The sequence below is a fragment of the Mauremys reevesii genome, linkage group 10, assembly GCF_016161935.1.
Source record: "Mauremys reevesii isolate NIE-2019 linkage group 10, ASM1616193v1, whole genome shotgun sequence".
NCBI classification, from domain to species: Eukaryota; Metazoa; Chordata; order Testudines; family Geoemydidae; genus Mauremys; species Mauremys reevesii.
In genome coordinates, this window is record NC_052632.1 from 1,946,400 (window position 1) to 1,970,794 (window position 24,395).

Here is a 24,395-nt window from a genome sequence, read left to right on the forward strand (position 1 = left end):
TTCTCCTGGCATTGATGAAAGGGATGCTTTCATGAGGTCACTTATTTGCTGTAAGTGATGGGCTACCAAACCCACACCACAACCTTGAGGGACAAAAAGGACTCAATTCACCACAACAAGTGCTTAACTTTAAACACATCATTAAGGGGTCTGCTAAATCAGGGCCAGCACCAGCGCCACAACCAAACACCTCATGGTACCAGAGTTGGGTCCTGATTTTAAAGAAACTTCTCTCCTTTAGTAGAAATACTTTGCACAGTCACATTGGAGGTTCCAAACATGATTTATGCCTCTCCCTACCTCTACTAGGGAAAAGTGTATTAAACCTACTTCGTAGATTAGTGAAATGAGATACACAGAGCTGAGAAGTGATCCTATGAACCTTGGGGTCCCAGGCTCCTATCCTAACCACTAAGCTGTGCACACTTGGTGTTGCCATCTATCCAGGGTGCGATTTTCAGAGGCACAAATGGCAGGTGGGCATTTAACTGGCATTTGTACCTCTGAAGACCTTCCCCCTCTCCGCCCCGCAGTTTTCTTGGCATGTAAGGACCTGCAGTGACCGAACCATGCAATGGACAATATTATTTCTCATCTGAAATTATTTTCTTATCACCTGTTTTGTTCTTGGTATGAATTAAGATGAAGTTATTCCCTGCCCCAGTAAAAGAAGTTCTGACTATTCTGTTGCATGACAATAAAGATCCTTAAGTTCCCTGATTCAACTATGTGGAATTGCTAAAATATGTACATTTTTTACCTTTACTCCCTATTCTCTGAAATATCAGTCTTATTAATCAGGCTTTAGTCTTATCCACTGGACAGAAAGAGGTGTATCAAGGTCCAGCACAGCATTTTCAAGAAGGTCCTCACTGTTCTACAAATCACATTCAAGATTTTGTTATAGGAGATGCTACCCTGGACAATATCAAACCATGTACAGCACTGGATCTGAGAAGCCTTTCGGTACAGCATTATAGTCTCCATTCCTATCCAATCCTGGAGGAAAGAGTAGCAGAAAAGATTGCACAATCACTTTGGCTATCCAAAAGCCCAGGTTTGAATGAGTTTGCTTAACTTAGAGAGGTACATTTATTTCTATATAAAGTATTTTGGTGTCATTCCCTGTCCTCCTCCCCAGTCACATGGAATTGGAGCTAATCCTGCTTTTAGTTACACGGGTGCATCCCTGACAAAACTCTCTGGGGTTGCACTGGAGTAACAGAGCAGGATTTGACCCCTGGTATGCAAAATTTGATAGGGAAAAAAAATTTCCAATTCAATCAACTCCGAGAGCCAGACATGCATCCTAACCAGCAAGTGATTCCTTCATTTTACTCTTTTTGATAAAAGAAACTTCTTTTAACCTTAAACAGGTAAGATCCAATTCTGCCCTGACTTACACCTCCTGCAGTTAATTTCAGAAATAGGATTTCAAAGATTCTTGTTTTTCTTTACAGCTGTAGATCCAGCTGCTTCTTTTTAATTCAGACTGGCTGGGCATGAAGAAGGGATTTGATGCTGGGTTTTAGCCTTTAAATGTTCATCTTGCACCCTCCCCGGTAACTGTTGCACTAGGTGTTTTATCTGTTGTGTTAGGCACCCAGAAGACCTTGGGCATCAGGCACCTGATAAACAAATATTTGTTATTAAGTACGGACAGGAACCTTTTCCTGAATACTGGTATCCACAATCAGTAGAAAACAGGACGGAAAAGCACAGACAGCAGGATTTTGAGTATCTATAACGGCCACTGTCACATGATGATGGGCATTTTAATTCTGCCGCATTCCCCAAAGTCTGCTTCTGCCACCCCCTTTCCTGTGCACCCCTATCATTCTGCCTGGGATCCTCCCCTTCCCCCCAGTGCCCGAGTCCTGCTCCTGCTCCCTCCGGCCTCCCTATTCCTGCCCCAGGAGGCTGCAGCTATCAGTGCGAACATTCAGTTCTGGACAAAACTGAAAACCGCTATTTGGTATTTCTACAAATACCACATCAGAGGATTCCCCACATCCCTACGTGACTCCTGACAGCTTTGGATGAAGCTATGTCTGAAATAAAACGGGGAGGTTAAGGTGCCTCATAGTTACTTCTTTCACTGGTGGAAAGTGAAGCTCCTGACTGGAAGTTTTAGCACAATGTCCCATGAAGTGAGCAGCGCCACAGCTTCGATGGAGGGCATCTCCTAGGCAATGGCAGCATTCATCAGACATTGGCAGTTGTATCCTCTGTTCCCATGGCAATCACAGGCCCAGCCAGCTGCTTTAGAAGGTTGACTTTTTTTTCTTGGAGATCCAAGGAACAAAACAAAGCAAAACAATTAAGCCCTGTCTATAGGGGTCAACATACAGTCATTCCTTTCAGACAGATTTACTAGTTTCCAAGTTCCATTTCAAAGCCAACCTGAACCCATTATTTGCTACTTTTTATTTTTATCCCTATCTCGTGGAGCTTTTATACAACACAAAAACAGCAGCCCACTTTAATTTACCTCCTAGTCATGGCATTTCACTAACAGGTGTTATGTCAGCCACCACTTTCAAAGGTTAACTCTGCTAAGCCGCCCGTATTTGTGTCTGGGCCCAAGGCCATGCCTAGCAAAGGACACAACCACTTTCCAGGAGTAAAGAACAACGATCAACAGGCAAGAGGAGAATCAAGAGAAAGGAGATCCTGTGACAATGACATGCTTAAAAACCCCAGAACTTCCATTCAAGAGCAAGACAGCCAGGGGTCTTTGCTCAGTGCAGAGGAGAGGACACCAAACCTTGGTTCCAAGAACATCAGTGGCTTTGCAGTCTGGCCAGCTTTCTAGTAACTGCACTCGCGGGTTGGAAACAAACAGCCAGCGTTCTTATCCTACGATGCAGCATCTGTATAAATTCAAGAGGGCATACACACATTTTGATTTATCAGGAGTTTTAATTAACCAGAGTTAATGTGAGCTGTAACAGAAATAAAGTCCTAGGAAAAAAATGATGAACGAGCAATAAAGAATTGTTTAAAAAAGCCCATTATACTCCAAGAATATAAAATAATAATTCTTCCTCCCTTGAAATGCTGTGAGTGTGCAAGGTTTAATTGAGATGCTTAATGCTATCAGTTACTAATGCACTGTAATGGGGAAATCCTCTTCTACTTCCTCTTTATTCAATGATACAATAATTATCGTTGGGTTGCACTTTTGCCATGATAAGAATTCCAGCAAGCTTCCAAAGGGAAAACCCTTCTCCTTGGCCTTGAAAGGTCTTTCGCTTCATTCTGTATTGGCCTTGGTTATGACATCATGCCTCACTGGTGATCTCGTAACTTGCAGGCTCACCGAGGCAGTCATGTGAAGTAGCTGGTTATTATGAAGGATCTGGTCATAAATCCATGGTTAAGGTGGAAGTGAGTTTTGCACTTCAAGCAGAGATTAAACCTCTCTTTTATGCGTCAAGAACAGATTGTATTTTCCTCAAATTTAAAGCATTTACTCCAAGTACAGAAAGTACTTCTGAGAACTTCCAAGTAAACTTGTTAGCTACAAGAGCCGCTCTTGCAGCTACACTGCCAGACAATTTGACTGAAGACTCCAGTTCTAGACACAACACTGTTTACTACTGAACATGTCTACATGTCAAAGGGGAAATATGCGACACTCTCTGCTGATGCACACAAAATATTACACACCTCAAAGGGCACCTGTGAGCCTCTCAGCTGAAGCGATTTACCCTCCTCTGTAGTCCCACATTTCAAAAGTAACAAAACCAAATTTTCCTAATGCAAGTGAATTAATATCTATCTACAATTACAACTGTCCCCTCACTGTACTCACCCAGCCCTGAAAGGCAAGTCTCTATCCATACAGCCCCCATCCCCAGTGTACATGACAATCTTTAACATAGTTATCCTCATAAAACCCCTGCGAGGTAGGGATGGGCCATTATGCCCATTTGAGAAGCTAAGTGACTTGCCCAAGGTCACACAGGAAGTCTATGGCACAGCAAGGAATTGAACCCAGATCTCTCATGTCCTAGGCTAGTGCCCTACCCACCAGACCATCCTATGATGTTTAACTCTACTGGCGACCAAGGAGGCAGGGTTCTAAAATGATTCATCAATACCCAGTGATCTGATATCACTATTAGCCATGGAACAAAACTGTATCCCTTCTGGAAAAGTCCTGTAGAATTGACTCCAGAATGATACACTTTCTATAGAATTTTCAGCCAATCAATAGCATTTTAAAATGATTCTAGATATAATTCCCTATTAAAATTCATGTATTATCCCCACTACGGAATGGTTTAAAAAAATCTTTGGAAAGTATAGCATTCACCATTCATTTTTATAGGGGTTTTACTGAGTAAGATCTATAGAATGCGATTTAGTTTTTACAAAATCCTGTTAGTTTCATCCTTATTTAATTCTATGAGGCTTTTCCATAAGGGTAATACTGCAAATACCAGACACCTATATGCTCAACTTGAAACATCTAGTAATGGTGGGAAGGGAAATGGATCATCATCATTCAAATCACACCACTTAGGAATGAATTTTTAATGAGGTAGGCCTCGCTTATTTCTAATTTTGCTCTAGCACCTTATTTATAGCTAAAACTAAATCTCACTGTGTTGCTGTGTTGTTAAGCTGCAGGACATAGTATCCAATTAATACCAAAACAGCATTAAAGCAACATGAAAGGTCCAACTTAAAGCCAAGGAAGTAAAAAAATTCAGAGTGAAGGCTGTTATTCCAACCTTCGTTCTCTCCGACTGGCAGCTGCCCTGAGGTCCCTGGTTTGGTTTAAGTCCCAGATGGAGGATGATGTCCGCACAAACTAGGTACAACAGGGTGAGTTAAAGACCTACCAGTAGTCATAACGACTCAAGAAAGTGGAGACAGGCTGTAGAACCTCTGATGTCTAAGTCACTGGTTTGAATTCAGTCCACAATGATAATGATGCAACATTTTGTCTACCTGAGGAGTAATAAGCTAAATGGAAGAGAAGACAACATTCATGGGAACAACAGGCATTTGGGATAGAAAAAGGAAAGCTCCAGTTTAGTCACAGGAAACCGTTCTTAACCTTGAGTGAAACCTGGCAATGTAATATTTTAGGCAGAAGGGTGTTCAAAAGAAAGTTACATGCAGAATTTAGAGGGAAGTGATACAGGAATTCCATTGGGTGACGTGGGAACTGAGCATATATCATACATCAACACAGACCCCTCTTTGGGTAAACCCCGACTTCCATCAATAGGAGTTTATACGAAGGTATGTGCTGCAGTCCTCATGCAGCTCTGTTACAGAACCCTTGAATACAACCTCTTAGCTACAGCAGCTTATACTGACAGTCTGTTGAGCTGTATAAACACAAGTCTCCAGTGCTTTCCCAGCTTCCTGTGTTGTTCTACTTTTATTCCATCTGTACCACCACAATCCTGTCTCACTCAACTCCATTCTTCCTCCTTCAGATTTCTTATCAACCCCCGGTAGCTCTAGGACCTCCTGAATTTCAGATCCCAAATACATTCTATTCACATTACACATTTCCTTAGGAAGCTCACTGATGTTTGCACACCAAAAATTTTAGTCAGCAGGACGTACAGTGCAATGATAATGAGAATTAAATTGATTCAAGGAAAGTACCTGCTCAGCATGTTTGTTTGCTATTTTTCAAACATAAGTATATGGACATGGGTCTTTTTTCAAATCTCAAAATGCAGTCTATCCTGGGCTAACTGCATGTGTAACGTGGCAAGAATCACCTCAAGCTATCAACAATATCCATCTTTAAAGCACCTCTCTAGCTACAAAATGGCTTAATCAATTTTGATAATTTTTTTTATAAAAGAAAATTTCATATAGGTAGCTAGATGGATACTGCCGCTGGGATCAGTACTTAGTGCGAAGCTTAAGACCAATATGATTTGAAACAGCCAAGCTATAAACCCTCTGCAAAATGGAAAACTGACAGACGTAATAGACATGCACTATAATTAAAGTCGTTGGTAAATGACACTAACACAGCCAAAATTTTCTATTTCAAGCTTTAGCATTGATCAAATTTTGACATGCAAGATTAACTGGAAGGATCTCTATGGACTGATGAGAACAGTAAGCCACGAAGCTTGTGTTAATTTTCCTTGATACATATGCATTATGCATTTGACAAGATACAGGCATCTAGCAAATACTGACCTAAGTGTTTTGTCTGTAATGCTACTGAGCAAAGAAATGCCCCTCCCTCAATATCCCAGACTATCAGAAGACATTTCTCTATGCTCAAGAGTGCAGCAGTTATATTCTTTCCTCCCAGATATGTAAGTTTAAAATATGTGCCAACCTTGAATTTCCAATGAGAAGTTCAGTCAATGCAGAAAACGGAGTCTCTCAGGAAGAAAAACAGGTTTCAACAGAATGCACTGTTCGAAAGAGAATACTAACCAGTCAGGAGTGGACGAGGTGTAGGGACATGACATAAAAAACTATTCTGTACTCCCAACTCAGAAAGAAAAAGAAAATATTTTAAAATTAAGCAGACTCGTCCTCCTTCCTGTTTACCAGGCAGATTTCAATTCACTTGCACATGCTACATGATCCTACCAAGCTTCAAGCCAGTCAGGTGGTTCTGTTAGAACAGTGTTTCCCAAACTTGGGCCGCCGCTTGTGTAGGGAAAGCCCCGGCGGCAGGGTCAGTTTGTTTACCTGCCGTGTCTGCAGGTCCAGCCGATCGCAGCTCCCACTGGCCACAGTTCACTGCTCCAGGCCAATGGGAGCTGCTGGATGCGGTGGCCAGTACGTCCCTCGGCCCGCACCACTTCCCGCAGCCCCCATTGGCCTGGAGTAGTGAACCGTGGCCAGTGGGAGCTGCAATCGATGGACCTGCGGACGCGGCAGGTAAACAAACTGGCCATGCCCACCAGGGCTTTCCCTACACAAGCGGCATCCCAAGTTTGGGAAACACTGTGTTAGATAAGATACTTTCAAAGATTTTGTCCTTATAATATGTTCATGTCTTTGGAAGTGTTTTCCAATAGCCCATTCCCTTCTCCTCCCTCTCCCCCACCCACCCTCCGAATATTTGCATCATACTAAAAGCTATAAAAAGGTTCTCACAGCATCTGAATGTCTAAAATTATTTTAAATACCCAATCAAAATAAAAATGAGCATTCCCACAAGATGATCAAGTCACTGCTGCTAGTGCAGCTGAAGTATCCCTTTGCCAGTACTCATCTCATCACCACATTCCCTATAAACCGACAGCCTCTCTGAACAGAAGCACCTTATTCTGTGCCCAAGGCTGCCAATCGGGAGGTCAGGTGAACAGAGAAGGGAAGCAAATTCCATAGATGAGGGTCCCTTTGCTGAATACACTCTGATCCCAGCCCCAAAGAATTCTATCCAAGAACGGAGAGCTGAAGTGACTAGCTGAACGTAGTTGCCATGAAGGGAGATGGTGGAGAGGTGCTATTTCTAAAAACTAATTAAAATGAACTTATGGGGGTCTGGTAGGTGCAAAGGAAAAGGGTTAATTTGCTTTATTGCAGTGAATGCTGCAGGACGCAAGGTCCCATGACAAGAAAAGACAACTACACCTGTACCCCAATATAACGCTGTCCTTGGGAGCCAAAAAATCTTACCATGTTATATCGAACTTGCTTTGATCCGCCGGAGTGCGTAGCCACACACCGCCCCCCCGAGCACTGCTTTACCGCATTATATCCGAATTAGTGTTATATCGGGTCGCGTTATATCGGGGTAGAGGTGTATTGCCTCTTCACACGCTAAGGTACGTGTTACAATGGATTAGGTGTTACTTTTTAGTTCACTCCAGCGTAGACGGTCTAATATTGTGTAAGTATAAGCTGTTCTTCCCACATTCCCTCACAAGGGCAAAGGGAACTCGACAATGCAGTACTCTAAACTCTTCCCACTCCCAGAAGCAGAATGGACACACCCACAGAAAAATAGAGGGTTTGCCCGGTAAAGCTGCTCGAATGTGCTGCAATTTGAAGCATGGTTTTATTCTGAAACGTAATTCTGTAAAATGGCACCTTTTTACTCAATAGCTCTGTTTCTTCTCTGTATTCAGTCCCAGCTGCTGATTTGATTGACTAAAATAAGATTTTATTTTACTTCTTTTAGCCCTGCAGAGACAACACAGTTAAGAAAGAGTGAACTGGAGTCTACTACTGTACTTCTTATTCAGCATCTACAGAACCACTTACTACATTTCAAATACAGTGTCATCTAGTTACATCTTTGCAAACCCACTGCAGGCAATGTGTTGCCAGCGAGGACATAGTTGGGGACAATGGGATTACACAAGTGTAATTAAGGACAAAATAATGGCCTGCAGAATTTTCATTACTGGTGATGATGCAGAAGAAGCAGAGAACCTGGTGTGATTCCCCCCAGTCCCAAATAGGGTTTACATCACTGGCAGTTAGAAAATTCATCTCTTGGCTTGGAAAAATGAACAGCCACAATATGGGAGTAACTGAGAAACAATAACCAAGGAACCCCATTTTATAGTGTCACTTTTCAGTGCACAGCCACACTTTCAACACTAGATATTTATGCAGATTTTGATTTCACTTTTGACCAAAACTGAGTAACTATTCTTCAGACGCACTTTGTCACACTTCGCAGACTGTCTCCAAAACACCAAACACGGGATCGTCTTGTAAACAAGCATCTCCCATACATATCACCCAATGAAATGGCTGAAAAGCTTTGCATAACAATGAAATGTGGGAGACTATAAGCATTAAAGAGGAAAGACTGAATGTCCCATGCGGTTGCAAATGTCACCAGACACTGGAGCAGAGATCCTCATAGCAATGCCCCTCCTGCACACACAGAGCTTCCCTTTGGGCACACAACTGGAACAACAGCCCTTGATTGGCCTCGACAGGCAGATTCATTGCAGAAGCAGAGTGGAAGCTGCTCTCCACTTCCAGTGAGAGAGGACTGTGGAAGTGAGGGGGAAAGGAAGCTGGCGGCCATCCCCATCCTCAGACAGAAGAAATTCTCCACTCAAGAAATTTTCACTAACCTGCAGAGTGACAGTGGATCCTGCAAGGCCAAGAGGGGAGTGCATGTGTTGCCCGTGGCCAGTGGGATTGAGGAGCTGACCCATGGCAGACACAGATGGGGCTTCCTCACACTAAGGGCAGGTGGTAGCGAGGTACCTCTCAACACCAGGTATCCCTGGGAAGCATCACAAGAATTAATGTTTGTAAACACCTCCATGATGCTTGGATGAAAGATGCAATATACATTCTAAGTGTTACCACAGGATAATGAATGAAGACAGTGATTTTGCTATTTTGTCTCCATTGTGATCTATCACAAACTATTCCCAGAGCTGTGCTGACATGATGCGAGTACACAAGCAAAGATGTCTCCTGGGATTATAGATGTTAAAAACAGTCCAACAGCCATGTCAGTTTCTGCTCCATTCAAAATACAGGGGAGAAAACCCCATATTGTTTATCAAATGGAAACAATTCCTCTATATATTTTGTTTTTCAGATCTGGATCCCCAAAGAGACGCAGGCATTGCAAAGCCTTAGACACCTAGAAAAATCACAGGAACACACTGCAATCCACAAAGCCAGAATTTGGCACCCAACTTCCTTACCCAATGAATGAGAGAGCTAGGCACCTAGGAAGCCAATCCACAATAGCCAGCACACAAGGCAAGAAGCCACCTCAGCTAGCCAATGGGAGATGGCGACAAAAGGGGTGCATGCTAAGCCCCACCCCTCTCACAGAAATAGGCACCTATTTGTGCTAGTGATTCACAGCCAGCGGCCCCTTAGAGCCTCAGGCAGAGGAGGAAAATGAACTTGGGTTGCCCACATCCCAGGTGAGGCCCCCTCACCTCAACTCCTCTTCCTGTTTGGTATGGAGCAAAGCAGGGATCTAACTCATTTTCACTAGGAGACTAAGGGGGGATATGATAGAGGTATATAACATCATGAGTGATGTGGAGAAAGTGGATAAGGAAAAGTTATTTACTTATTCCCATAACAAGAACTAGGGATCACGAAATGAAATTAATAGGCAACAGGTTTAAAACAAATAAAAGGAAGTTCTTCTTCACGCAGCGCACAGTCAACTTGTGGAACTCCTTACCTGAGGAGGTTGTGAAGGCTAGGACTATAACAGCGTTTAAAAGGGAGCTGGATAAATTCATGGAGGCTAAGTCCATTAATGGCTATTAGCCAGGATGGGTAAGGAATGGTGTCCCTAGCCTCTGCTTGTCAGATGGTGGAGATGGATGGCAGGAGAGAGATCACTTGATCATTGCCTGTTAGGTTCACTCGCTCTGGGGCACCTGGCATTGGCCACTGTTGACAGATAGGATACTGGGCTGGATGGACCTTTGGTCTGACCCAGTACAGCCTCTCTTATGTTCTTAATTTAACCAGATTAGAACTATTTCACATTTCCTTGTTTGCATCTCCAGGGCCACAAATAAAGCCATACTCTGAGCAACCAGACACACTGCAGATTCACCAGCCTTACAGGCAATTCTAGAATCCTCAGTATGAAATTGTTTTCACACTGCTGTGATAATTTACCCTGGAAAAAGTTCAACACAGAAGGATATGATCCAAAACCTCCTTATTGCAAAAACAGCTCCAAGTCTTTCTGTAAATAAATAATAATTATTCTTTTGACCACAATCAAACAGCTGCTGAGAGAAGTATAGTTCAATTTTGCTATCTCTGTAACAGCACCATCTTCTGACCCACATATTAATGAGCTATAGCCAATATTTGACAAAACTGATAATAAACATGTCTTTTCTCAACAGTGAATCCCTGCTTATTCCCCAGACTGTTTTAGTAATGTATTGTCATTTATAACAAATGACAGTTGTGCCACATTTCCTTTGCTGCTTGAAAATGGTGAGCCTGCTGATTTCAGAGGTTTTCCACTACTATAATTTAATTTCCTATTCTGAGAAGAAAGCGACACTGAGTAAACCAAAGGGGACTACTCTCATTTGAACAAGGTCACACACAGTCTCGGCTCCACATTTTGGATCAAAATTTAATTCAGTCCAGTACAACCGTAGCGCAGTGTTGCTCTACGTGTTATCTGACTGTGTGTGTACTGGAAAGTGTTGAGCTGTGAAAGTAACAGAACATATTTGCCATTAGGGTTTAGCTCTCACGTGAACAGACTATGCTGTTCTGCAGACTGACGTCAAGGCAAGATTATGCCCTCAGTTGTACTTGTTGACTTTGGTGGTATCGCAGAGGCGTGAATCAGAACAGAATTTGATCCTTATTATTTTGTGAACTATAGGACATGGCTAAGACATTAATTTCTTTCTTCGGTTCATTTTGTTACCTTGTCCTCCCAACCCATACATCACTTTTATCCATTTGTAGCATCCTGCCTGACATGCAGATTGTGGTTTGCAGCATTGCTGCAGCCGGGTTGTCCCAGGATACCAGAGAGGCAAGATGAGTGAGGTACTGTCTTTTATTGGATCAACTTCGATTGATAAAGGAGACAAGCTCTGAAGCTTAAACAGAGCTCTTCAAGTCTGGGGAAGATACTCACAGTGTCACAGGTAAACACAAGGTGGAACACATACGGAGTTAACACATGTTGCAAGAGACCATAGAAGAGAAGGAATATTGGGACTCATAGAAACCATCCTCAAACCACTCATCACATAAAGAGACGGTTTCCTTCAAGACACAACCAACTTCCTCCAGAAACTCCACAACATTTACAACCACCTCAGAACACCAGCCTTGCCACCAGGGATGTCACCTCCCTTTACAACAACACTCCTCACAATGACAGAATCACTGCCTGCCTCAAATATCTACAAGATAACGGACAATGCTCAAATAACCACCCCAAACACATCGCCAAACTCATCCATCTCATCCTCACCCACAGCAATTTTACATTCAACACTACATGCTTTGTCCAAACCATGGGAATAGCCACGGGTACTAAGGCCACACAAATATCCCAAAAAATCTGTTCTCTACAGCCAGGCTCTCAGATGCCACCATATATGATCCAAGGAGAAAATCCAGGATACACACCTTAACGCTCTTAAAACTGCTTTCACTAAACAAGGATACTCCACCTTGGAAGTAGAGCACATTACAAAACGGGCCACCCAAACACCCTGAGAGAACCTGCTTTAATACAAGGAAAAAAGCCTTCCATTCACACACACCTAGTTGTCCCTTACCACCCCACTCTGGAGCCCATCCAGGATATAATTAAACAATTATAATCCATACTCAAGAAATCTTTCCCAAACCCCCTCTTCTGACCTTCAAACAACCCCCCAACCTCGCCAAGCTCGTCATCACAAGCAAGCTCCCCAAAACCAGGGCACACAAACTCAAAACAGCATCAGACCTTGTCATAACAGAGGCATCTCCACTGTTATGATGACCCATACCCTCCCCAACACACCTTTCAAGATCCACTAGTTTTACACATGCCCATTGCAACATGGGGTGAACCTCATCCAGTGCACTAAACGCCCCAACAACTACTATGTAGGTGAAACGAGACAATCACTACGCTCTCAGATGAACTCTCACAGAAAAAGGATAAAAGACAAAAACATGACATCATCCGTGGGCAAACACTTTTCACAAAACGATCACTCCATATCTGACCTCTCATTCCTCGTCGTCGTCAACGGAAACCTGCAGCACACTGGCAAAAAACAAGCCTGGGAACTTAAATTCGTAACTCCGCTAGACACCAAAAATCATGAACTTAACAAAGACACCAGATCTATGGCCCCTTACAGCAATCTGTAACCCACTAACCCTCCTTTGTCCTACAACTGTAAAGGCGTTAACTGCCCGCGTCACCTTGAATGGTCTCTTGCAACATTTGTTAACTACTTAGCTGTTCCACCTTGTAGGTAGTTGGGACACTCGGAGTACCTTTCCCAGACCTGAAGAAGAGCTCTGTGAAAGCTTCTCTCTTTCACCAACAAAAACCGGTCCAACTAAAGATATTACCTCGCCCACCGTGTCTCTCTAATGCAGACTGCGAGCATTCTGGGGCAGGTACCGTTTTTACACTACTTGTCTGGGTAGTGCCTATCACAACAGAATCGCAAGACTTACAGGGGGCTCCTAGACATCATTATTTTGTGACGCCGTATTTTAGAGGAACTTGAATGATCCACATTCAACATTTTTTACTGAGGCAAAACTCCCACTAACTAAAGTGGGGAAACATGCCACAGTGTGGAGAGAGTCAAATGGGTTGAATGGGACCAGGTGTCACAGTTATACTTCTGTAACACAATCTTGCTTAGATGCCAGGTGTAAAATGGTTGCCACATAAAAGCAACAGCAATTTTGGCTCTTTGTTGATAGCCAAGATATCCAAACACTACAGAAGCAAATACTACTCCCAGTGCTCCAACTCACACTGACAAATGGACGTTGCCATGCTGTGCTATGAACTCCAGGGTCAAATCCTGGCCCTACGAAAGGTTAGTAGACAGGGGCGGAGAGATAGCTCAGTGGTTTGATCATTGGCCTGCTAAACCCAGGGTTGTGAGTTCAATCCTTGAGGGGGCCACTTAGGGATCTGGGGCAAAAATCAGTACTTGGTCCTGCTAGTGAAGGCAGGGGGCTGGACTTAATGACCTTTCAAGGTCCCTTCCAGTTCTAGGAGATAGGTATATCTCCTATTATTATTATTTTCCATGCACTTCACTAGGGTTGAGATTTCACCCCAGCCCTTCATACAATAAGCAACTGTCCAACCTTCATCTGATTCCCTCTAAGAGAAGCCTGCAATTGGAGGCTTAGTTAGGAAGTGTATCGCAAACACTCACTAGTTCCTCTTTGTTTAGAGACACCAAAGCCCATAACATGCCATCAGCCCATGTGTAGGACTACAACTGAAATCAATGGAAACGCTGTCCAAGGTTCAATGGTAGGATACAGCCATGAATGAACACTGCTACCGCTGTTCTTTCCATTCAGTATGATCACTTTACCTACTGATGAGAGAACTTAAAAGGACTTGGAATGTACAAGATGCCTTAAGTATGTGGGGTATGTAAGACACCCTAGAAACCAACAACTATGGTAGCTGATTTTACTTGATAAAAGCAGAAACCATCTTTTCCATTATGCTATGTATGCTAAGTCAATGCTATGCACTTTTTTTAAAAAGAGATTTAAATAATTCCACAATATCCTGAGGGTGGAAAAAAACTAATAAAAATATTCACCTTGGAAAACTGGCTACTGAACTAGAGGATAGGAGACAGTTTCTATATTTGTTTTACAATGCCAGCTCCTGTGTAAGTTAATAGGATGCGAGCACTTCAAGAAGCGGTGCAGTAGCAGCAGCAGTAAAAACAGCCTCAGTATATAGCCATGACATTTCCACTAACACTAGCTTCCATTAAAATGAAAGTAAAGATAGGAGTGTTTGTTTTAGTGGGAATTTCTGCTTTAACACATTTTCAACAGCTGTCTTTTACATTCTTACCATTTAAGATATACACTTGGAAACTAAATATGAAGATGAAACCAAGGAAATTCTGAGTTAAGGGTACCACTACGTCTCTTAACACCCACACATTGTGTATCTCAGCACATACACACACAATTTTGCTATTGGAAACTTCATAACACATGACGAACCCACATACCATATGCACTTAAATGTCTAGGCACTGAATTAAGCTTGCAGTACAAATAGCATACAGTCTATAGTGATTTACCTAGGCACGAATTACAGGTTTCTCTTACAAATGAATTTTTGTTTTTATGAGTAAATGCTTATTGGTCAATAGATTTTATGGAAAACCAGCTGTAAAAGAATTCTTGTCAATACTATTTTTACCATTGTTAAAACTATATGTATATAATATATAATAGTATAGGACGTATGTGATGAAATCCTAGACCCACTGAAGTCATTGGGATGGCAAAACTCCGACTCACTTTAATGCGGCCAGGATTTCACCTACGGTCAATATATTCCTGCTGATACAATTCCATTACATTACTTTAGTCTTACTAAGTGACAAAGAGTCCTGTGGCACCTTATAGACTAACAGACGTATTGGAGCATAAGCTTTCGTGGGTGACGAAGTGGGTATTCACCCACGAAAGCTTATGCTCCAATACGTCTGTTAGTCTATAAGGTGCCACAGGACTCTTTGTTGCTTTTTACAGATCCAGACTAACACGGCTACCCCTCTGATACTTTAATCTTACTGGCAGCTTGCTATGAGATCGTGTAAAAAATCCACCTACCTACCATATAGGCAAATAACATTGTCAATGTGTGTATTCCTCAAATTCATTCTTACTCAGTGTTTCTGCAGAGAGGTCTCTTGTTTGCAATACTCCCTCTTTATTATCTGCAGTTAGTTTTCAGGCTGAGGAGAGACTAATGTTTCTGTCTTCAAACAGGAAGGCACTAGGAACAGTTAGAAAGTTCATAACATGAAGTCTCATGGTTTCTTGAGTTCACAGCAGCAGGCAGAGAGCTGTAATCCTCCAATGCAGAACACATCACCTTTGCTTGGGATTTCAGACAAGTAATCCCATTCAGTAAGTAGCAGTTTGCTACCATCTTTCCCAGAAAAAGCAATTGGAAACTATCAGAAGATAAAGAAGATACTGAACACGCTAAGATGTTGGGACAATTTTTATAGTGCTGAAAGCCATTGAACAAAACTGTAAATCCTCTAGATCAGTGGATTTTCACCTTTTTCCATTTGCAGACCCCTAAACAATTTTGAATGGAGGTGCAGACCCCTTTGGAAATCTTAGACAGTCTGCAGATCCCTAGAGGTCATAGAATCATAGACTATCACGGTTGGAAGGGACCTCAGGAGATCATCTAGTCCAACCCCCTGCTCAAAGCAGGACCAATCCCAGTTTGTTTGTTTTTAAACTCCGTTCCCTAAATAGCCCCCTCAAGGATTGAACTCACAACCCTGGGTTTAGCAGGCCGATGCTCAAACCAATGCTGAAAACCACTGCTCTATACAATGGAAGCCATGCATTCTGTTACTCTTACTTTTAGCCCGGGGATACTGCCACACCTCCAGCACACCTGTGTACAAGTAACCTTCACTCAGCTAGAGCTGCAAGAAACAGGGGTTCCTCTAGTCTATTGTGTAGATTACCGGTTAATAATCTTGTCAGGTCTTCCAATGAACTTTGCATATCTTATGGATTTTTGTCCAAGGGAGCAAAAGACTGTTAAAATTAGGACAGTTTTAAAGTTACGTGAGAAGCTGTTACATCTCATCCATATCTTATGTCTTCATGTCTCCCTTCCCAGGCTTTCACGTTCTGCATTTCTGCAACAAAATACCAACTGTCTTTTCAGTAAAGGACTTGGTGCCCTTATGCAATAAATCATTCATTATTTCAGGTTCTTTATACTACCAATGATATTGTCGTCACAGTGAAAATATTAAACTTTCCTCAGACAAGTAATACTTTTTCAATACACATTTTATTCAAAGTTTTATTAGTCTGCCTTCCTGATAAATTGTTTCATAGTGGGATCAGACATGACAAATTAATTATATGGCTGCACTAGAGCCAAAACTGATGAGATGAACAAAAGATTTAAGGTTCCTCGGGTGCTCCAGGTGATGTGTCCGTTACTGGGATTTTCAGGAACAACTGGGATTCAGAACTTGGCTGGAATAGTGAATGTTTATGTTTATAAAGCTTGTGTCATGTAACAGAGCACAACTGAACCCTGACAATTTCTGACACCCTAAGATTTCTGACTCACCATCAGTTTTAGAAGCAGGGATGATACTGATTTTGCTGCTTTTAATAGCGACCCTAAGACCACTTAATACTATTAAACCAAAAGCTTTCCCAAGACATGAAAATATAAACAGCTTTATGCTCCTCTACACATATAAAGTCATTGAAACACCCCACATCCCTTATAAGTTACTGAAATCAGTGACCCCGCTGGTATTCAGACACTGAGATCAGACTCCACGTGCTAGCAAGGACCGTGGCTAAGAAAATAACCCTCTGTCAGACTTCTAGGGGCTAAGAAGAATACAAAAATGTTTATGCGGGTGAGCCGAAGCCCACTACGTCAATGTACAAAGACTCCCATTAACTGCAATGCTCTTTGGATCAGGCCCACAGTTATTTGGCTTGGGAAGGGCCTTTATTAAGGCAATTCGCCCATTCAGACTGGATGGTTTAGAATGGAAATTAAGACCAAAATAGACAAAGGATTCATCGGAGCATAGATGGCGACAGGCTCATTTAGTGCAGGAATATTAATAAATGAGATTTCTGGGATCTCAAGTTCATAAAGATTTAATTGAGAAAAGGAATATTCAAAGTAACTGTCTACAAAACGTGTCATTAGATGTTCTTTGTCAAGCACAGCCAGAGGTTAAATTTGGTTAATGGGTTTAACCAGTTCTCTTAGAAATGTATTTCTGTTAAAACCAGATCAATTTCTGAACTGTCCTTTTTCAAGCAATATAAAAGCCAGCCAACGTGTCAGATGTTCAACATTCAGAAACATATATGTGCCATTGATGTAAACCACTACTCGATCTTTCTCTATAGCAAACTTCTGTATGTGTCTCCATTCCCATTTACAAAATTACGAACTTTTACAGAACATCCTCCCTAACCCCTTTCACATGCTGTGTATCATATTTAATGGTCCTACACACTGAAATTATAACCTCTGATTTGTATGTTGTCTCCATATCTAACAAAAAATAGAAGCATACATAAACAAAAGTGAAAATATATACATACACACATACACACACACACACACAGAGGTTGGATGAAGAAATGCTATGGATCTGTGCGAGACACAGGACATATCTGCATTTATAAGGGAATGACCTTCAAAACTCATTCACTGTTCTCTAGCCTGTAAAATTACAGTGATTTTCTCATTTGTGAGACATTATATATTTTCACCATGTCTGATTTAATTTTTCATGGAATATAAATAGTTTTGCTTAAAAGTCAGCATGAAAGCAACAAAAAACAAACATTTACTTGTGGTAACCTTGATTGTGAGGGTATTATGAGCTGACTCTTTTTTACCTTAAATCATGCATACAACATATCAGTATTCCTGTTTACTGCCCCAAAAATCATATAAACTGGTGAAACACAGCATCAAGTGGCATTTTATGTCAAAATTATATACAGTATAAGGATACTCTTATTTTAATTCTATTCCCAAGTAAATCAAAGAAAGACAATCCAGCTTTCTTCCAAAGTGGATTGCCCATACTTACCTATCTAAGCTACATTTTATCCAATTGATAGATATTAAAAGCAATCTCTCAACAATTAGTTGATTTTTGTATAAGCACAACTAATTTGACTGCCATTACAGCCACTTTGCAGGTAAGGTGGGGGAGAGGCAAGGCGGGGAAGAAAATCAGTAATATTAACATTCCTGAGATGTTATTTACACAGAACAGATTTTTAAAAACACATTTATTTATTCTTCTTTGCTTAAGCAAAAGTGAAGCCTCCCACAGCCCGCAGTATTTATTTGTAACCAGTTCTTTAATTTGAAGTATGCAGAAGCATACATTTAAAATATTTTTACTTGCCCTAGAGCTACAATAGAGTCGGAATCAGCAACACCCAAATAAATCAGTGGAGAGGTGGGAGTTGTTGTTATTTACACATTGCATCACAATTATCCAAAAACCTGGCCTGAATTTTCTACTGCTTACAAGTTGGAAGAGTGCCAGTTGACACGCTCAGGAAACACTATCAATGAGTAAGGCTACGAATCTGTCACGGAGGTCTTGGATTCCACGATTTTACAAGACCTCCTCGACTTCTTGAAAATTCCAATAATTCAGCCCCAGGCGGCAGTACTTGGGCTTCAGCACTGATGTAGTGAAAACTGCATTAATGTGTGTACATTATTGTTTATTACCCACATCCTGTTCATGACTTTTAATTAAAACACCCGTGCCAAAATCTTAGCCTTACCAATGAGTGCTATGGTGTACAGTCAGTCGGCATGCTTATCACATGGATGTTCTCTTAAAAGTATTATTAAAAAATTAAGATGAAAAGCTGTCTGTACAAAATGGAAACCTCCTGTACATATGTCAGCCACCCTGTGTCCTCAGTCCTAACGTTATAGTTCTTAGCTCGTTGTTAATGCAATAGTGTTGTGATTAGGTTACTCATATTCAAAACATTCTGGTATTCTAGTAGCCTAATGATATCATCACTAAATCCTTACTAGCAAATCATTCATATCCAGACTGGGGGGGAAAACTGATTTTGACTCAAGAAAATGTCATTACAACACATACTATCTGAACTCTTATCTGGCCTAGAACACTTTGAAAAGTGACCTAGACTATTTTAAAATTAAATCAGTCACTGGAGCAGGGTTGAGGCAGTACAGGTAATAACTAAAATCAGGCAGTACTTTGATACATCTCCTGGTATTTGTGTTTGGCTCTGACAGCATTTACTATACTTTAATTTGCATCAAAATCATTCTTAAAAGCACTTACTATACTTACTGCACTCAAAGAGTCGTCGGCAGAATTGTATAAGTCTAAGAGCACCAATTTTGCTCAGCAAGAGGTATAAATTAAGCTCTTCTTCCATCATCCAACAACATTTACTTGATTTGATTATACCCTATCAATGGAAAAGCAGCAGCACTAAAGCTGTTCCATAATCATATTTGCACCAGGGAAGGTTAGTGAAAGTTGCGGGGTTTGATTTTGAACACAAAAAAGAATAATTTCACTAAAACTTGCAGCAACTGTCCACGTTCTGGTTTCTTATAAAAGACTGAATCAGGGTACTATACTAGTTCTATAAAATAAGGAAAACACTTATTTTACATATATCCAATAACAGTGACCTTGCAGGAAGGGGTGGAGGGTAAGGGGGACACAGGTTTAGCCCATTGAAATTCATTATATTCCATTATTTTTTTGAGACAGGGAGGAGGGAACATAGCGTAAGCTCCTTGCTAAAAGCTAGAGACTGTTCCCCTTTCACGGGGCCACTTGGCCTGTGTGGAGCTGTTCTTTTGTGAATGCCAAGAATACTGACTCACAGAAGTGCTGATCAAAATAATGACGTGAGACATTATTTTCCTGGTGGAATCAAAAAGCTTCTGTGTGACTAAACTCCCTCCCCTGAGCAACATCCCAGTCAAGCTGATCAGGCTTTTCTTTCTGAGGGCTGAAAAACTGGATCCATCAATTTGCCCAGTTGAGAAGGAGGGGGCGGGGCATTTCAGAATTAAAGGTCACTGAATGAAATAGGGATTCATTTGCTTTCTTCTCCCTCCCCCCACCCCGTAATGCTTCCAGCTGTTCCCATCTAGAGTGGCTGTAATTCACTGATGAGCACCGGATTTACACACACACACATCCAGCCGCAAGCCACAGGTCTGTCTTTGTTCCCATCTGAAGGGGGAACCATCCAGATAACTGCAGCATCCTCTATGAAACACAAACTTTACAACGCCAAGCACAGAAGTTGCTTTAATGCTTAGAACACCCATGAAACCCCACTAGCAGCCCATGTGTCACCCGCGGTGTGTGGCTCCAGCCCAGCCGGGGAACACACCGCGCTGGAGAGGGTGAGAGGAGGGGGAAGCGAACAGCAGCCCTGGATCCCGCCTTGCTTTTGTTTGCAGTCCTCAGACTCCATTTGGCAGCCCGGATTGGAGGCGCTGAGAAGTGAGACTGCAGCGCATTGGGGTGACAAGGGGCTGGTTCTTCCCCACCGCCAGTGTTTCTGTTCACACCCGGACGGATGATTCGCCCAGCACACGAAGGGACGGATCTCCGGCAGCATCTCGGGAGAGAGCTACATCAGTCTCCTCTGGGTGCCAGATTGCCCAGACATCGGACCTGCAGCGTTTGCACAGGGCGAGCATGCAGCCTGCTCTTACCAAACCCCCCCACACACACCAGCGAGCCCGTTTGCAGCCCGCCCCCCTCCCCAACCCAAAAGTGACATTTCCCCCGCGGAGCAACCTCTGCGGCGCGTCCACCGCCCGCACACGGGGCCGGGCTCCGCCGGGGAGTTCTCCCACCCGGGCTCTGACAGCCTCCCAAGTTCCCCGGCTGGGCGCAAGTTTACCCAGCGCCTGCCCGGCGCGGCTGGCTCGGAAAGTCACGCTCGGGATATTCTCTTCCCCTCCCTCCGCCAGCCCTGCCCGCGGGCACCGACCCGAGACAGCCCCGCAACGCCGCGGGGGTCGCTGGTTAGCGCCAGCGGCTTCCCCGCGTCCAGGGCGAGGCTGCCTAGACCCGCACCCGGGGGACGCGGCTTCGACGCGGGGGTCTTTTGTTCCCTCCCAGGGGCACATAGGCGGGAGCGGGGCGATTGGGGAGACCCCCCCGCCATGCAGCAGCAGCAGCCCGAAGTGTGAAGTTCGCTGCAGCGGGGGCGAGCCTGCGGGCTGGGCTCCGCTCCGCTCCGGGGGTGGGTCACGCCGCGAGCCCGGGCCCCGCCGCGGCTCGCAGGCTCGGCGAGGCTCGGTGCAGCCCGGGGCGGAGAAGGGGGGGCGGTGGCACAGACCTGGATGGTGCAGGTGTACTCGCTGTCATCCAGCAGCCTGACGGTGCAGCTGTATTCCCGCTCCAGGCTCCTGCTGCTGCCGCTCATCCAGCGGCTCAGCATCTTCCCGGGCGCGGCGCGGCTCAGCTCGGCTCGGCGCGGGGCTCAGTCACAGCGGCCGCGCGGCTCGGCTCGGCTCCATCCCAGCGGCCAGGCGGCCCCGCCGCGCGCAGCCCGACTCGGGGCAGAGCCAAGTGCAAGTCCCCGCGCCGCGGCTCGCGCTGCCCGGCGCCAGGCGGGGGGCGGGGCCGGCGCTGAGCGACGGGCGGGCGGGCCAATCCCGGCGCCGGGCCGCCACAGGCCCCGGCGCTAGCCCGCGGGGCGGGAGAAGCCTGAGGAGGCTCGGCCCGGGGAGCGGGGGCTGCGGGGACCTCCTGCCCCCCCTTCATCCCCCTCTGGGACCCCCCCTTCATCCCACCCGGGACCCCGCTTCTTCCCCCTCAGGACCCCCTCTGCACCCCCGGGACCCGCCTTCACCCCCCCTGGGACCTCCCCCCTTCCCCCAGGACCCCCCGGGCATGGGGAGCCCTGCGAGGGGACCCCCCGGACCCCCTTCTCCACCCCTGGGACCCCTCTTCTTCCCCCCTGGGCGGGGAGCCCTGCGAGGGACCCCCCCTCTGGCCCCCTGGGACACCCCTCTGCGCCTCCCAGGGACCCCCCTACGTCCCCCCCAGGACTCCCCCCTGTACCCCCCCAGGGACCCCTTTTCTTCTCCCCTGGGCACAGGGAGCCCTGCGAGGGACCCTTCCTCCTGTCCCCCAGGACCCCCCTCCGTGCCACCCAGGGACTCCCCTCTTTTCCCCCAGGACTCCCCTCTGCACCCCCCACCATAGGGAGCCCTGCAAGGGACCCCCTCCCACTCCCGTGAGGGGACCCCTCCCCTCTGTCCCCCCCAGGGACACAGGGAACCCTGTGAAGGACCCCCTCTTCTCCCTCGGGGACCCCCGTCCACCCACCCTCCTGGCACGGGGAGCCCTGCGAGGGACCCCCCCTCTGCCCCTCCCCCGGGGCATGGAGAGCCCTTCGAGGGACCCCCCCCTCCGCCCACCCCTGTGTCAGTGGGAGCCAGGGTGAGGACTCAAGGGGGTAAGAGCAGCATCCGCCCTGCCCCATGATGTGCTCGGGGAGCCTCTGCACATGCCCAGGCTGCTGTGGCCCCAAGGAGCAGGTGCCAGGTGGGTACAGAGCCCCCGACAGCTGCTGCCTTGACCCCATCCTCTGCCCAGAGCCAGAGGGTAGGAAGAGGCCTGCCGAAGGGAAGGGCAGACCGGGGCGTGGAAGGGGCACAGATCGAGGGGGGCGGTATCGGTGTGTGTTGGGAGAGGCACTAGAACACCTATGTGCGATCAGGGCACCCTGGCGCTAGTTGCTGTACAGACAAGTGACATTCTGACAGGCCCAGCTGATAGCCTAGTTATGGGGCAGTGGGAGATGATGGAGCAGAGGAGGGTGGAGGAGCATGTCTGTGTGCAGGGGCGGTTCCAGGCCCCAGCATGCCAAGCGCATGCTTGGGGCGGCATGCTGCGGGGGGCGCTCTGCCGGTCGCCGGGAGGGATCCACTTGTCCCGCGGCTCCGGTGGACCTCCACGCCTGTGGGAGGTCCACTGAAGCCGCCTGCCGCCCTCCCGGCAACTGGCAGAGCGCCCCCCGCGGCATGCCGCCCTGCTTGGGGCGGCGAAATGTCTAGAGCTGCCCCTGTCTGTGTGGAGATCTAGGTGATGCGGGGGGAGGAGAGGAGCCCATTGGGATGCTCCTATTATAAATGCTAGCATTAGACACCATCCCCACAAAATGCAACCGCCCAGAGGATTCAGGGGGCCTGGGGCAAAGCAATTTTGGGGGCCCCTTCCATAAAAAAAAGTTGCAATACTATAGAATACTATATTCTCGTGGGGGCCCCTGTGGGGCCTGGGGCAAATTGCCTCACTTGCCCCCCCACCCCGGGCAGCCCTGCCACAAAACACCATTTATAAGTCTTTTTTGTCCTCCCCCATGTAGGAGGTTGGGCCACATAGGCAGCTGTCACCCCTCTTGCTCCTGTGCTTTGGCTCTGTGGCTGGAAGATGCATCTTCTATCTCCTCATACTATGAGAGGGAATTCTCTTTGTCAGCCAGCCTACCTGCGAAGAGAAGGATGAATTTTCTTCCTCCTCCTCTGGAAGAGAAGCACCCAGGCTGTGGCAGCGAAATGAGCCCCTACGAACCAGCCCTCCTAGCTCTCACTTGGGAGAGGGAAGTGGATTAATAGGTTGATGTTCCAGTTTAGAGGTCCAACATCATAACATCCAAATACTGAGATAATCCCAGGGGCATCTGTGGCCCTGTCTGCATCATTTGACTAGGAGAGCAGTGTTTTATTTCAAATTAACTAATAAATAACCTTTTTTGGTTCATTTCCAGTGTTCATTCAGATTTGGCCACAAGCTGTGCTGCAATTGCTGTCATCACAGTTGGCGCTGTGGAAGCAGAACATGCAATGGTCCTATTGTACATGGGTTAATAAGGCTTGCATTGCCGCAGATCAGACTCAGTTCTGCCCACAAACCTCCTCATTTTCACTGACCCCGCAGATGGTTGCAGCAGGGAGAAGGAAGAGAGGATCCTGCCCAGGGAGTTCACTAAAGTTTCACCAAGTTTTCCCCAAAAACTCCCTGCTCAACAAACAGACGGACAGACAGCAGGTCATTTACATCTCAAACTTCCCTCAGTCTGTCACCTTGAGAACCACTGCCTGGTGTCAGTGTTCTCTCAATTTTATGATAAGGGCTGTT

The 24,395-nt window shown here is 45.2% G+C and overlaps 1 protein-coding gene and 1 long non-coding RNA gene across 9 annotated transcripts in view; one reads left to right on the plus strand and one right to left on the minus strand.

The window, feature by feature from the left end:
* The window catches only part of FRMD5 (FERM domain containing 5), a 283,709-nt gene extending 261,914 nt beyond the window's left edge, over nt 1-21,795 (minus strand). For 7 of the 8 annotated variants that reach the window (XM_039491223.1, XM_039491222.1, XM_039491218.1 and 4 more), the window contains exon 1: nt 21,586-21,795. In XM_039491223.1, coding sequence (XP_039347157.1) covers nt 21,586-21,687 — 102 coding nt within the window. In that variant the 5' untranslated portion in view covers nt 21,688-21,795. Of the gene's footprint in view, nt 1-2,090; nt 2,267-21,585 lie in introns of those variants that run through there. The other variant, XM_039491219.1, reaches the window with a different exon arrangement.
* Nucleotides 21,796-22,264: 469 nt separating this feature from the next.
* On the plus strand, nt 22,265-24,017 carry LOC120374042. The gene is made up of 2 exons (XR_005585858.1): nt 22,265-22,799; nt 23,623-24,017. It is a non-coding gene; the product is annotated as an uncharacterized LOC120374042 (long non-coding RNA).
* Nucleotides 24,018-24,395: the final 378 nt, after the last annotated feature.